The sequence below is a fragment of the Ciona robusta genome, chromosome 4 (genome assembly GCF_009617815.1).
Source record: "Ciona robusta chromosome 4, ASM961781v2".
NCBI classification, from domain to species: Eukaryota; Metazoa; Chordata; class Ascidiacea; order Phlebobranchia; family Cionidae; genus Ciona; species Ciona robusta.
The window spans coordinates 4,757,717-4,768,896 of NC_143238.1; the positions used below are offsets into that span (position 1 = coordinate 4,757,717).

The 11,180-nt window shown below is 32.9% G+C and overlaps 1 protein-coding gene across 1 annotated transcript in view; it reads right to left on the minus strand.

Moving 5' to 3' along the window:
* Positions 1-1,240: 1,240 nt before the first annotated feature.
* LOC149736908 (melatonin receptor type 1B-B-like) overlaps positions 1,241-11,180 on the minus strand; it is a 31,880-nt gene continuing 21,940 nt past the window's right edge. Inside the window, exons 4-16 of the mRNA XM_089876245.1 lie at positions 10,297-10,425; positions 7,308-7,598; positions 6,881-7,029; positions 6,335-6,469; positions 5,849-5,977; positions 5,271-5,475; positions 4,235-4,365; positions 3,877-3,964; positions 2,737-3,499; positions 2,486-2,625; positions 2,083-2,209; positions 1,667-1,939; positions 1,241-1,397 (exon numbers count right to left, since the gene is read on the minus strand). Coding sequence (XP_089732371.1) covers positions 3,437-3,499; positions 3,877-3,964; positions 4,235-4,365; positions 5,271-5,475; positions 5,849-5,977; positions 6,335-6,469; positions 6,881-7,029; positions 7,308-7,556 — 1,149 coding nt within the window. The 5' untranslated portion in view covers positions 7,557-7,598; positions 10,297-10,425 and the 3' untranslated portion in view covers positions 1,241-1,397; positions 1,667-1,939; positions 2,083-2,209; positions 2,486-2,625; positions 2,737-3,436. The remainder of the gene's footprint in view (positions 1,398-1,666; positions 1,940-2,082; positions 2,210-2,485; positions 2,626-2,736; positions 3,500-3,876; positions 3,965-4,234; positions 4,366-5,270; positions 5,476-5,848; positions 5,978-6,334; positions 6,470-6,880; positions 7,030-7,307; positions 7,599-10,296; positions 10,426-11,180) is intronic.

The following is an 11,180-nucleotide window of genomic DNA, read 5'->3' on the forward strand; positions in this document are numbered from 1 at the left end:
CAGTTTAATATAATTGACCCTGGATCTGGATCTGGCTATTCTGCAATTATAGGTGGTTGAGCACAGTTTCCCACTACAGAGAGAAACAAAAATGTAATTATTTTCACAATTAGAAGATTCAGACATAAAACACAACAGTTTAATTAAAACCTACTGACATGCATTATATTTAAGAGTTATGTTGACATTCTCTTAGTTGGGTTTTATACATAATTTCTGGTTACAATAATAGCTACTGCAGTTGTTACAGAAGAACTTTTGCATCAAAGATGTTTTAATGATTGCATTTTTTTGTATAATTTTGATATTAAGATTATTTTTACCCTGGCGCCTCAAGAGCCTATTGAAACTGAAGGCCCTGGAATAGGAGGTTCTGGTTAGTTTCCCATTGCAGAGCAAAAAAGAAACATAATTACTTTTAGATTCAGAATAATTTATTTGTAATTGGATGGTCATCTACTCTTTATTTTTCTCTAGTTGTGGCATCATGGACGCCTCCTACACCAGACATACAAGGTGTTTTCATGAACTTCATGCCCACTGGTTAACCCCTACATAATTATCTATACCCACTATGGACTATATTGCTACATATTTTCAGTGTAAATACCTGAATCGAAACATGCCACCCAATCAACTACAAATGTTGAGTTGTCCCACCCTAGATTTGGATGGAATCGCCTTTCCATTTTTGCAACAAAGAAACTTTGGAACACATGGGGGACTGAAAGAATAAAATTCAAATGGATGGGATAAGTGGTAAGTGTAAGTTGAACTGAGGAAGGGATAGAAGTGTAGCATTTTTTATAATGAACACTAAAATGCTTGGCGCCACCAGATGATGCAATTTGTTTCTCAAAAGTTCCACTGTATTTGTTGTTACCTAAAAAAAGCAAATTTTAAAACCTTTGCATCGTTAACACAAACTTGCAGAGTTTTCAACTATTAAATAGTTTTTAATTTCCTACAATACCAAGTTTTGTACAAGGTTTAGATAGACATTAAAACAATGTAATATTTAACTCAAAGTTTAATTACCTGTTGTCACACCAATGTTACCAGACAAGCAGAGACCTATTAGGAGACTGACAACTGCTTTGTGCATCTTACTAACTTCATAAACAAAATAATAACTATCCTTTCACAAATGATGCGTACATGAGTTCAATTTTAGATTTACTTCTGACTACAAACTGTTCCAGGTAAAATGGTGACCAGCATTACTTACAAAACACCCAAACAAAAGACAGATCATTTATTAGAATTTTAAAGGATGAACTTAAAACACCAGAGTTTAAATAAAACTTATTCACATGCATTATACAAAAGAACTTCATTATGTCCCTATGAACTCTAGGTTGACTTACTTTCTGTCGGGTTCTATTAACAGTTTCCCACTGCAGAGAAAGGAAAAGGTATAATGTGATTATTTTTATAATGAGAATGGTCAGTTTATTTTTTAAAACTTATGAAACTTATTCTATTCAGCCGTTTTATTCTAACTAGATATCTTTGTATTTTTTGTAACAGGCAAACATGGTGTGTTTATACATTTTTAGCTTAGTCAATTTATAAAACTGTGGCTATTTATACACTAGACACACCTATGCTCACAACAGCTGCACAAATATACACATATATTGGCCTAAGTTTTCAGTGTTAATACCTGAATCAAAACAAGCCACCCAATCTACAACAAAGTTAGCGCTTTTCCACCCTCGATCTGGATGACCCCGCCTTTCTAACTTTACAACAAAGAAAGTTTTAAGCACATACAAGACCGAAACTTCAAAACTAAGATGAATGGGATAAGTGGTTAAAGTAAGTTGAACTGAGGAGGGAATGGAAGTGTAGCACTTCTTATAATGAACATTAAAATGCTTGGCGCCACCAGATGATGCAATTTGTTTCTCAAAAGTTCCACTGTATTTGCTGTTACCTAAGCATAAATAAATATTACAAACTTTGCAGAGTTTAAACTTGCAGTAAAACGTTTTTAGTTATTTGAAATGCCATTTCTTATAAAAAGTAAAACAATATATAGGAATAGGCCTATAAGATTTTACCTAAAATTATTTTTACCTGTTGTCATATCAACATAACTTAACAAGTAGAGGCTCATAAGAAGACACACAACTGCTTTGTTCATCCTACTTGCTTTGTGAACAAATTATAAACTAACTTTTCTTGAGTGATGCATATATCTGTTCTGTAACAAATTAAATCACCATAAACTGATTTTCCACGTAAATTAGTGACCAGCATTTATTACAAACCTCAAAACAGTAGACATATAACCATAATTTATTGGAATTTTAAAGGATGAACAGATTAAGCCACATTATTATTAAAGTGGGTCATTTTATATTTTAAAGAAATAAATTAAACAATACCCAAACAACAAATAAAAATGGCTTAATTATTCTCATATATAAAGTTGGAATGTTTCAGTACGTTTATTTTTAAAGACGTGTAATCCTTTTACCTGTTAGACTTCCGAGGCATCAGCTCTTTAAATAAAAAAAATTACAGCAGGTGTTAAAGGAATAAATGATGACCACCTGGCCCATAATTTTCATCATTTGTTGTTGTGGCAAAAAGTTCACTTTCGAACATAAAGTTCACCTAGTACATAAGTCAGATAAGTGTAGCACCGTTTCTACGAAATTTTATGCGAATGTACGTCAGCAAATTAAAAGCAATACATCGCATTTCAATTAAAGTAATTACACGTACCACGGTGGGTTTATCTTTAGTAATAACAAACCATCTTAATAAGACGGTGTGTTCTATTTTAAAAGTATTTATTTCTTTTTTATAAACAAAATGTAAACTAAATAGATAAAAACCGTGTAGGTGAAACCCCTGCCGGTGTTATCAGAAATTTATAACGGAAACTTGACGGTGGAAATTATTTGGGGTGTATTTACAATCGACTAAAAAAACTAGAGGTGCGTGAAAATGCAGTAAAAGAATGGTTTTACAAAAATATATAACCTGCTGAGTAATTGTGATTCAATTTTAGTACTCGGAATTTTCTAAACCTGACAAAAATAGATTTTTGATGTTTAGTCTTGTAATTTTATTTACGAAAAGAAAGTACTAATCACGACATTTTACATAACACTGATGGCGGTATAAGTAACTACACGTATGGCGGAAATCAGCGGCTGGTAAAAGAAATACAAAACTTAAATAGTCAGGACACGTATTCCTGTTTATCTTACGTATAAACTGGCCTCTTTTTAAAACGTAAATTTTTTACAATGTACAAGATCTTTGGTAGCGCAAGACTATGTAGAACTTAGCCTGCTATAAATTCAAAAGGCTACATCTGTTATGGCTACTTTTTCAATGATAGGATTATAGCTTCGTGGTTTCATATAAATAAATACACCACTCCTAATGGATTTTCCAAAGACCGTCCGTTTCCCTTCTAGGTTTGTATGAAGCTTTGAATCTCTTTACGGGAGTTGCAGACAGGTGTCATGGTTTGGGACTGCATAAAAAGTTTAATTAAAAGTTCTATTATTCAAAAGAGTCCAGTAAAAATTGTTAATTTTCGGGATTTTTAAGTTATTGGTGTATAGTAGGGTGGGAGAAGATAGGACATCTTAGGCACAAAATATCCAAATATCCTGATCGTGTTTTAAACAATTAAAAACGATCTTTGGAGTCGTGAGAATACGGTTTTATCATAGTATACTGAAGTCACTTCAGTTTTATGATTCTCTGAATTTTTTGTCTACCACCAAATGTGACGAGAAAATAGAATGATAATGTGTCTCATCTTCCCCCACCCTACTATATATACGAATATTAAAATAGTAATACACAGTTATATACTCATGTTCATACACATAAACAACTTCTCACCAAGTTTGTCTTTTTGTTACTGCTTTGTTCTAGAGAATTTTGTTTTCTGATTGGAAGAGAGAGACTGTCTTCTGTTGTTCCTCTTCGTCTGTGTAAATAAAGTGGTTTTAAACTATTTACCAACATTTTGTGAATATTTATGGTGTTTTTAAGGTTTTATACTTAAGCAAGCTTTTTTGGAAATAATTTTTAATTATTCTATATAGGTGATTTTTCCTGTTGGTAGAGTGAGTAATTTATATCACTTAATATGCGGATGAATGTATGTTCCGTTGCAAAACGATGACCAAATAATTATTAAGTTACTGAAAAATAAAACGATAAAGTAACAACGTTTATTAATGTAATTAACACCCACCCCTTTTGTCTTCGTTTGCAGCATAGTACAAATATTATGAGGTGTTTGTAGCCTTTTCTGAATACGGGGTTCATAGTGCCGTATATTATAAAGTTGACGACCGAGTTCGATAAACCCATCCATGCAACAATCTAGTTGAGATACAACACGGTTAAATAATACAGGACAGAATATATACATAAACGATTTGTATAATCAAAACTGTCGAATTCCTTTCACGTATGGCAACTGTTTTGAACTGAAACTCTATGCGTAGTAGGCTGGGGGAAGATAGGACACATTTAGCCCGTAGTATCCAAATATCACGATCGTGTTATAAAAAATGGTCTATATTGAAGTCATGAGGATACGGATTTATAATTCTTTGAATGCGTTTTATTTACTACTAAATGTGACGAGAATATTGAAATAAAAGATGTCCCATCTTTCCCACCCTAGATTATGTATATATTTTATGACTTGCAGTCGCAAATTTCTGTAGTGTTCATTAAACGTAATTATCTCTATCAAAGTTCCCATACGAGAATTAACAATTTTATTCTTTTTTTACATTTAAAATAAAGGCATTGACTTAATCTAAAAAACTCAGCTTTGTTGCAGCAAGGTTTGGCAATAATACAAGACTAACGCAAAGATCTCATATTTAATGTAGTAAGTTTATACAAGTATAAACAATGTACCACTACACAGTCAATATATACGTCGACTTTTGTAATTTAAAGTTGGACTGCAGTAATAAGCATAAATATTTATATACAGCCACAAAAGCCAAATATATAATACAAACTGCTCCAACTCAGTGGTGGTATTATAATTTTTTTAAATATTCCGTCATTCATTAAAAAAACAAAATAATATAACAAAAAATAATTACCCACAAAGCACACATAATACGTATATAGCATCTCGTAAGCGGGCAGGAGGTGTATAAAACAGAACACCTGTGTTTTAACGGCTGTCTTTACCCCTCCGTGTGAGGGTAAATAACTTACATTTCTCGATTTCATACAAAACACCAGCTATACTAAGTATTTACCTTTTTAGTGGTTGGGGCAACTCCGAAGGGGTCAAACACAACCACAAACCCATAAGGTGTCCAACATACAACAAATAATACAACAGTCATTGCAAGCGTCTTCAACAAATTGGTCTCACGTTGCAGAGAACGTCTTTGACGATCGTTTGATCGCGAACCAACAGAGGTGGCGGATCGGGCCCATGCTCCTCGGCTTCGTACAGATCTATAATGTAAACAACGAAAATATTTTATGGCTGTAAATTGGTAATAGTGCAGACACTTTTAACTGTAGACACAGTATTTTCTGCGTGGCAGAAGAGATAACGAAAACGCGTTGGTAGAGCTATACTTAAAATGCTCAAGGTGATTTATTGATTAAGAACGAGTAATATTGAGCTGTGTGGTAACGTAGGTATATGCCTATATACACATTCATTCATCTTGTTGTAATGAGTTAATGGAAGTATTTATACAAGTCAATTTTAAAATGATGACACAATCCTAAATTAATAAAATTTAAATTTGCCAATTACGTGACACGACACAAAAAAATGTTAGAATGAACCAAAATAATACGGAACACAATATATACTCACTTGTAAAGATTATAGTAGCAGAAGACAATTACACCAACCGGGAGCAATATTGCGCAAACGACAAGGAAAATATTGTAGGATCGATTCTTCATGTCGTCCCATGCACATTCCATCATTTTCTCGTCGTATCTGATGGAGCAAAGGATTCTTATTTATATTAAGTACATTATACGGCGGTTGCTTTGCCGATAAATGAATAAATGAAATTTATTTAGCCTCACGTGGTGGGGTAAAGACAACCGTTAAAACACAGGTGTTCTGTTTCATACAGTTTCATACACCGTTAACTTTTCGTGGAGGGGCAAAGCAAGTTATAACACGGATGTCCACGTTTTGTTTATACATTCTGTGCTCGCTTAAGTTACCAAGTTTATAGGCCAAATAAATGGAACGAGAATATATAATCAAAAGGTATTCCATCTTCCCCGAACCTACTGTATGATATATGCAACATACACGCACAAGTTTTAAGTTAAGATAACTTACGTTAGGCCAGACCATCCGAAGAGAGTTGGAATAACCAGAAGGTTTGACCAAACCCAGACCAACAGAACCATGATGTATACTCGTCGTTTTGAGAACATTTTTGCATAAGTTTTGTTCTTAACGACTGCCCAGTACCTGTAAAATACGATATAACAATTAAGTTTGTTTATACCATTTTGAAAGCCATGTCTTTTATGTTTTAACACTTATAGTAGTTGGGGGAAGATACGACACCTTTTTAATGTATTTTCTTATCCTATTTGGTTGTGAAAGAACATGTAAAGAATTATAATAACGTATCCTTAGACTCCTTTAGACCGTTGTTAATTGTTTAAAACACTATCAGGATATTTGGGTATTATGTGCTAAAGGTGTCCCATTGTATTAAAACACAGTTGACAAAAAATAAATGTTGTCATTATTTGAAAAGTTGGTATCACAAACACAGGTTTAAAATAAAATTAATTGAGAAACAGATTTGTTATTGTAAAATCAGGAAGTTAAACTTTTGTATTTGTTATCCCAAAACATTTTTTTCGTCCTGACCTGTTGATAGCAATAACTGTAAGATTGCTTACAGAGCATACACACGTCAGCGTGATGACGTAGCCGGCTACGTCACAAGCGGGTTTGTTTAAAGAATTTCCTGTGTAAATAACATTGGCAAGAACGGTGGGAAGAAAAAATCCGGTGACCTGAGTCAAAAAAAAAATAAAATAATTAAAAATTAAGCTTATTTGTAACTATATATGTATTATTTGTAACTATATATATATATATAAATTATATTTTAAAAATAGATTATTTTGAATTTTTTTAACAATTTGTTTATTCTATGAAGTTTTTTTTTAGTTGGCTACTTTTATTTTAAGTTTTTTTCGGCAATTTAAAACCTAAAAATAAATAGCCTATAAAAGGGCGTATTTTTTTATAAGTAATCGCATTTCACGATAAAAGTAATGTATATACTTACAAAGATATCCGCTACTGCCAGATTTATTATAAAAATGTTTCCATTTTTATGAATTCTTTTCTCCAACATAATGGAAAATATGACCATTAGGTTTCCTATGGTTCCAATGACCACAAGTAAAGTCATATACACAGCTTCGACAACCCTTTGCGGTCCATATACACCACAGTATGGATTGTTGGGTTGCAAATCACACATCGTAAGATTCATAGTGCCATTTGTTACCAAGCTCAAGTTGTCAGCAGACATGATTAATTGTTAAACTTGTTAAAATTTTGTAAAATTTCAAATCTGTAAAAAATAATTAAAGTTATAAAAAACACGCTTTTAGTTAGATGGATGTAGTATGGGCTGGAGTAGGACGGTCGATGTTTTTTTCTGTACTATTGTCTCATTTGTTAGTAAACAAAAAAATTACTAAAACTAAAGAGTTCATTAAGTATAGAACTGTATTCTCACGACTCTAAAAAGGCGTTTTTTTTCTTGTTAAACTCGGTTATAAGTAATATATCCTAATCTCCATCTTGCCCCACAGTTAATCTCCATCTTGTACCAAACAAAAAGGCTAAATATCCGTTTAGAAACCAGTAAATGGCTGTGCTGCGAAGTTTCCAAAATTCTCACAGGATGTGACGTAATGATTCTCGCGATACGTCACGATTAATACCGGAAGTGTGTTATTGGTCAGAGAAAGAAAGTAAATTATTACGTCATAAAATAACCGGATGTTACGGACTTTCTTACTCAAATAAACAAGAAATGACGTGTGTGTTTAGACTGAAGCAAAACAAAGATGACGTCATTTATGACGTCTTTGACTATAAAATTTAATTAAAGTTTTAGAAAAAATCAATTTTCGTTTGCGATTGATTTTTAGTTGTATATTTTTGATCATTAGGTTTGTCGATATTTTTTTCTAATGTCACATTCAATATTAACATTTCTGATTTTAAATCATTTATTTTCATAAAAACTTTTGACGGTGAAATTATTTTGAGTTTATATTACATTATTTATATCCATACAATTAATATGTGACAGCAACATTATTAAAATTACGTCAGCTTTTTAAAGCGCCGTTCAGCTAAAGCTTGCAAGTGCATTGTATACCTTGAATCGAATTTTGAATTGAATGACATGTATTTATCCTCGCGTGGCGGGCCACGTCAGTCATTATAACACCGGTGTCTTATATCATACGCCTCGTGCTAGTGCCTAACTAAAGGTGCTAAAGCTATCTTATAAGCTATACTCGTCAGTTACCACATATTGTAACGGAGAATTTACAGTTTTATAAGCGAACACCAAAATCTTAAATCTTGAAAATGATTAGGCATAAGATGTTAAGTGTATACAAGACTAAATGTACCGGTAGGATAAAATATACACCTCGTGCATTATATTAAAAATCCTATATGCAGCAAATAGGAAATTGTCTCTGAACACCGAAACATAATACAGTATATCAAATATTTATAAAGTATACGCCTGAGTCTGACAAAAAATAAACAAACAAAACTACCTAAAATTTGTTTTGTTAAAATAATATATAAGTTAGATTACACATGCACTAAAACCTAAAAAAACTACGAATGCTAGCTAGTTTGTCTATCTTAATACACATTCTCGACGCTTATATTGCTCTGTTGACATTTAAATTCCTTGATATGACAATAGCAATCACAGTGTAGCTAAATTCATGGTCGACCTTCTGGTTCTATGCGTATTTTAACAGCTGTCGTATTGTTGCTATTATAAACTTCCCTGAAATAATGAAACTCGACAGGAATTACTTCCCTTTAAGCTACATTATACTATTTAACAAATAACAGTCAAAACTGCGCTGATAAAAATGTTATCTTCAAACTTGTTATATTTGCAAATATATAAAGCGACTTCGTCAGGCGTGGTGAAAGTCTATAAGACAGTAACTTTGCAAAGTTTGGCGACGATGGTGTTTGCAGTCAAACGAACGTCTTCGCGCTGTTTACAGTTTACATTATGCGTTTATCAGTTAGCTAAAGAATTTGGCGCAAAAGTTTGAAGTAAATGATCTGAACAACTCTTGCAGATAAATTAAAGTTTTTTTCACACCTAATCAATCTGCCGCTCGCAAGTCTGAATTTCGAATCAATGGCTGCACTCTATATGGTTAGTTCATCCGCTCTATTGTAAAACCTGCGATATAATTCTTTGGATAACCTTCAGTAGTATATACGGGAAAATCTTTTATAGAGTGACGTAGCGGAAGAAGTGAAATGACGATACGACCAGCTTCTGTCGTGTTCTGCATAATATTCAAACCATGCCAGCTTGTTTTACACGATTCGTATCTCTTTAAGTAAAACGGATGCGCTAGTTTTTTCCTTATGGCCACTGCACGGGAAGTGCTATTTACCCTTTTTACTCCATGTTTTTTGTTTGGTATAGTTGTTAATATATGTTACTTTAGGTGATTTTTAATCTTTTTTTAGTTTTATTTCAACCAGTGTATAGTTGTCAATCAATATGGCCACAACTCTATTTACTTCCTGCCGTCTAAAAGAACGCCACATTATTTATAAGTGTTGGAATTTCTCTCTGAAAAAATCAATCAAGAAATACTCGATTTTACTAACATGATCCGAACAGCCAAATTATTATTTTTTCATTTTCATTTTCCCCGTTTAAACCAAGCCAAACCTTTTTTAAATATTTATGAACATAAAATTAAATATCTATAATGCTTATTTCGTTGTACAACCCGCTAGCGACATAACGTATATATTCGTTTTGTTTAAATTCTGTATTAATCAAACAACCAGCGCGAAGCAGCGAAAATCGATACTTGTTACGAATTTCTTGAATGAAATAATGTAACTTATTTATGTTTGCGTGGCGCAGTAACGACAGTTGTTATAACACGGCTGTTTTATTTTATACACCTTGTGCGCACATACGAGAACAGTATACCGTACACAACTTCCAATTTAAAACAAAGTACACTCACTTTTTACCAGACTGCATAAAAAGCAGGTAATCGACGTTTTTCCTCTAATATGAACAGATAGTAACATCCTCATAATAAGACACCGGCATCCCATACTTCCTTTTGTGGCTAAATTTTCTCCGGAAACATCTGGAATAATATGCAAAGTTTAGAACCGTTAGACGGAGCTACAGAGCGAACAATCTTGTGACGTAAACGACTTTTAAAAATCGGCGCGAAATTTTCTCAGCTGCTAAATACGAATGACGTGCTTAAAAAGTACTTGGCCGTGATACAACGAAACTTTAGTTACGCGCTGCTTTACATTGCTGTCCGCAAAATAAAAGTTTAATAGCTTTGTGTCCATTCAATTTATTAGACGGTTATAAACTAACTTTTAATAAATCAGCACCAAGGGTCAAAACGTTCACCAAAATACAAGAGTATTTAGTGTGTGAGCTTACGCAATGTAATATTAACAGGAACCGCGGAATCGGGACAGTGTAATATATTTCTCGTGTATACATTATATAGTACGTTGGGAAATCTGGATTTATATAACCATATCCTCACGACTCTAAAAGGTCGTTGTTAAATGCACGATTGGAAAATGTGTCATATTATCTGCTAACGGTATTTTACCTTACGGTACTGTGTTAAACTAAACTCTAAAGATCACTTTAAAGACCATTCATAATAATTTATATATCCGATATGTCTTAGTGTAGGCACAAAGCGGACCATAGATATGTGTATATATAGTAGAGTGGGGGAAAACAGGACACTTTTAGCACATAATATCTAAATCTCCTGATCGTGTTTTAAACAATTAATAATTGTCTACGGGGGTCGTAAGGTTACGAAGTTATAATTATTTGAATGTTCTTTGTTTACTACCAAATATG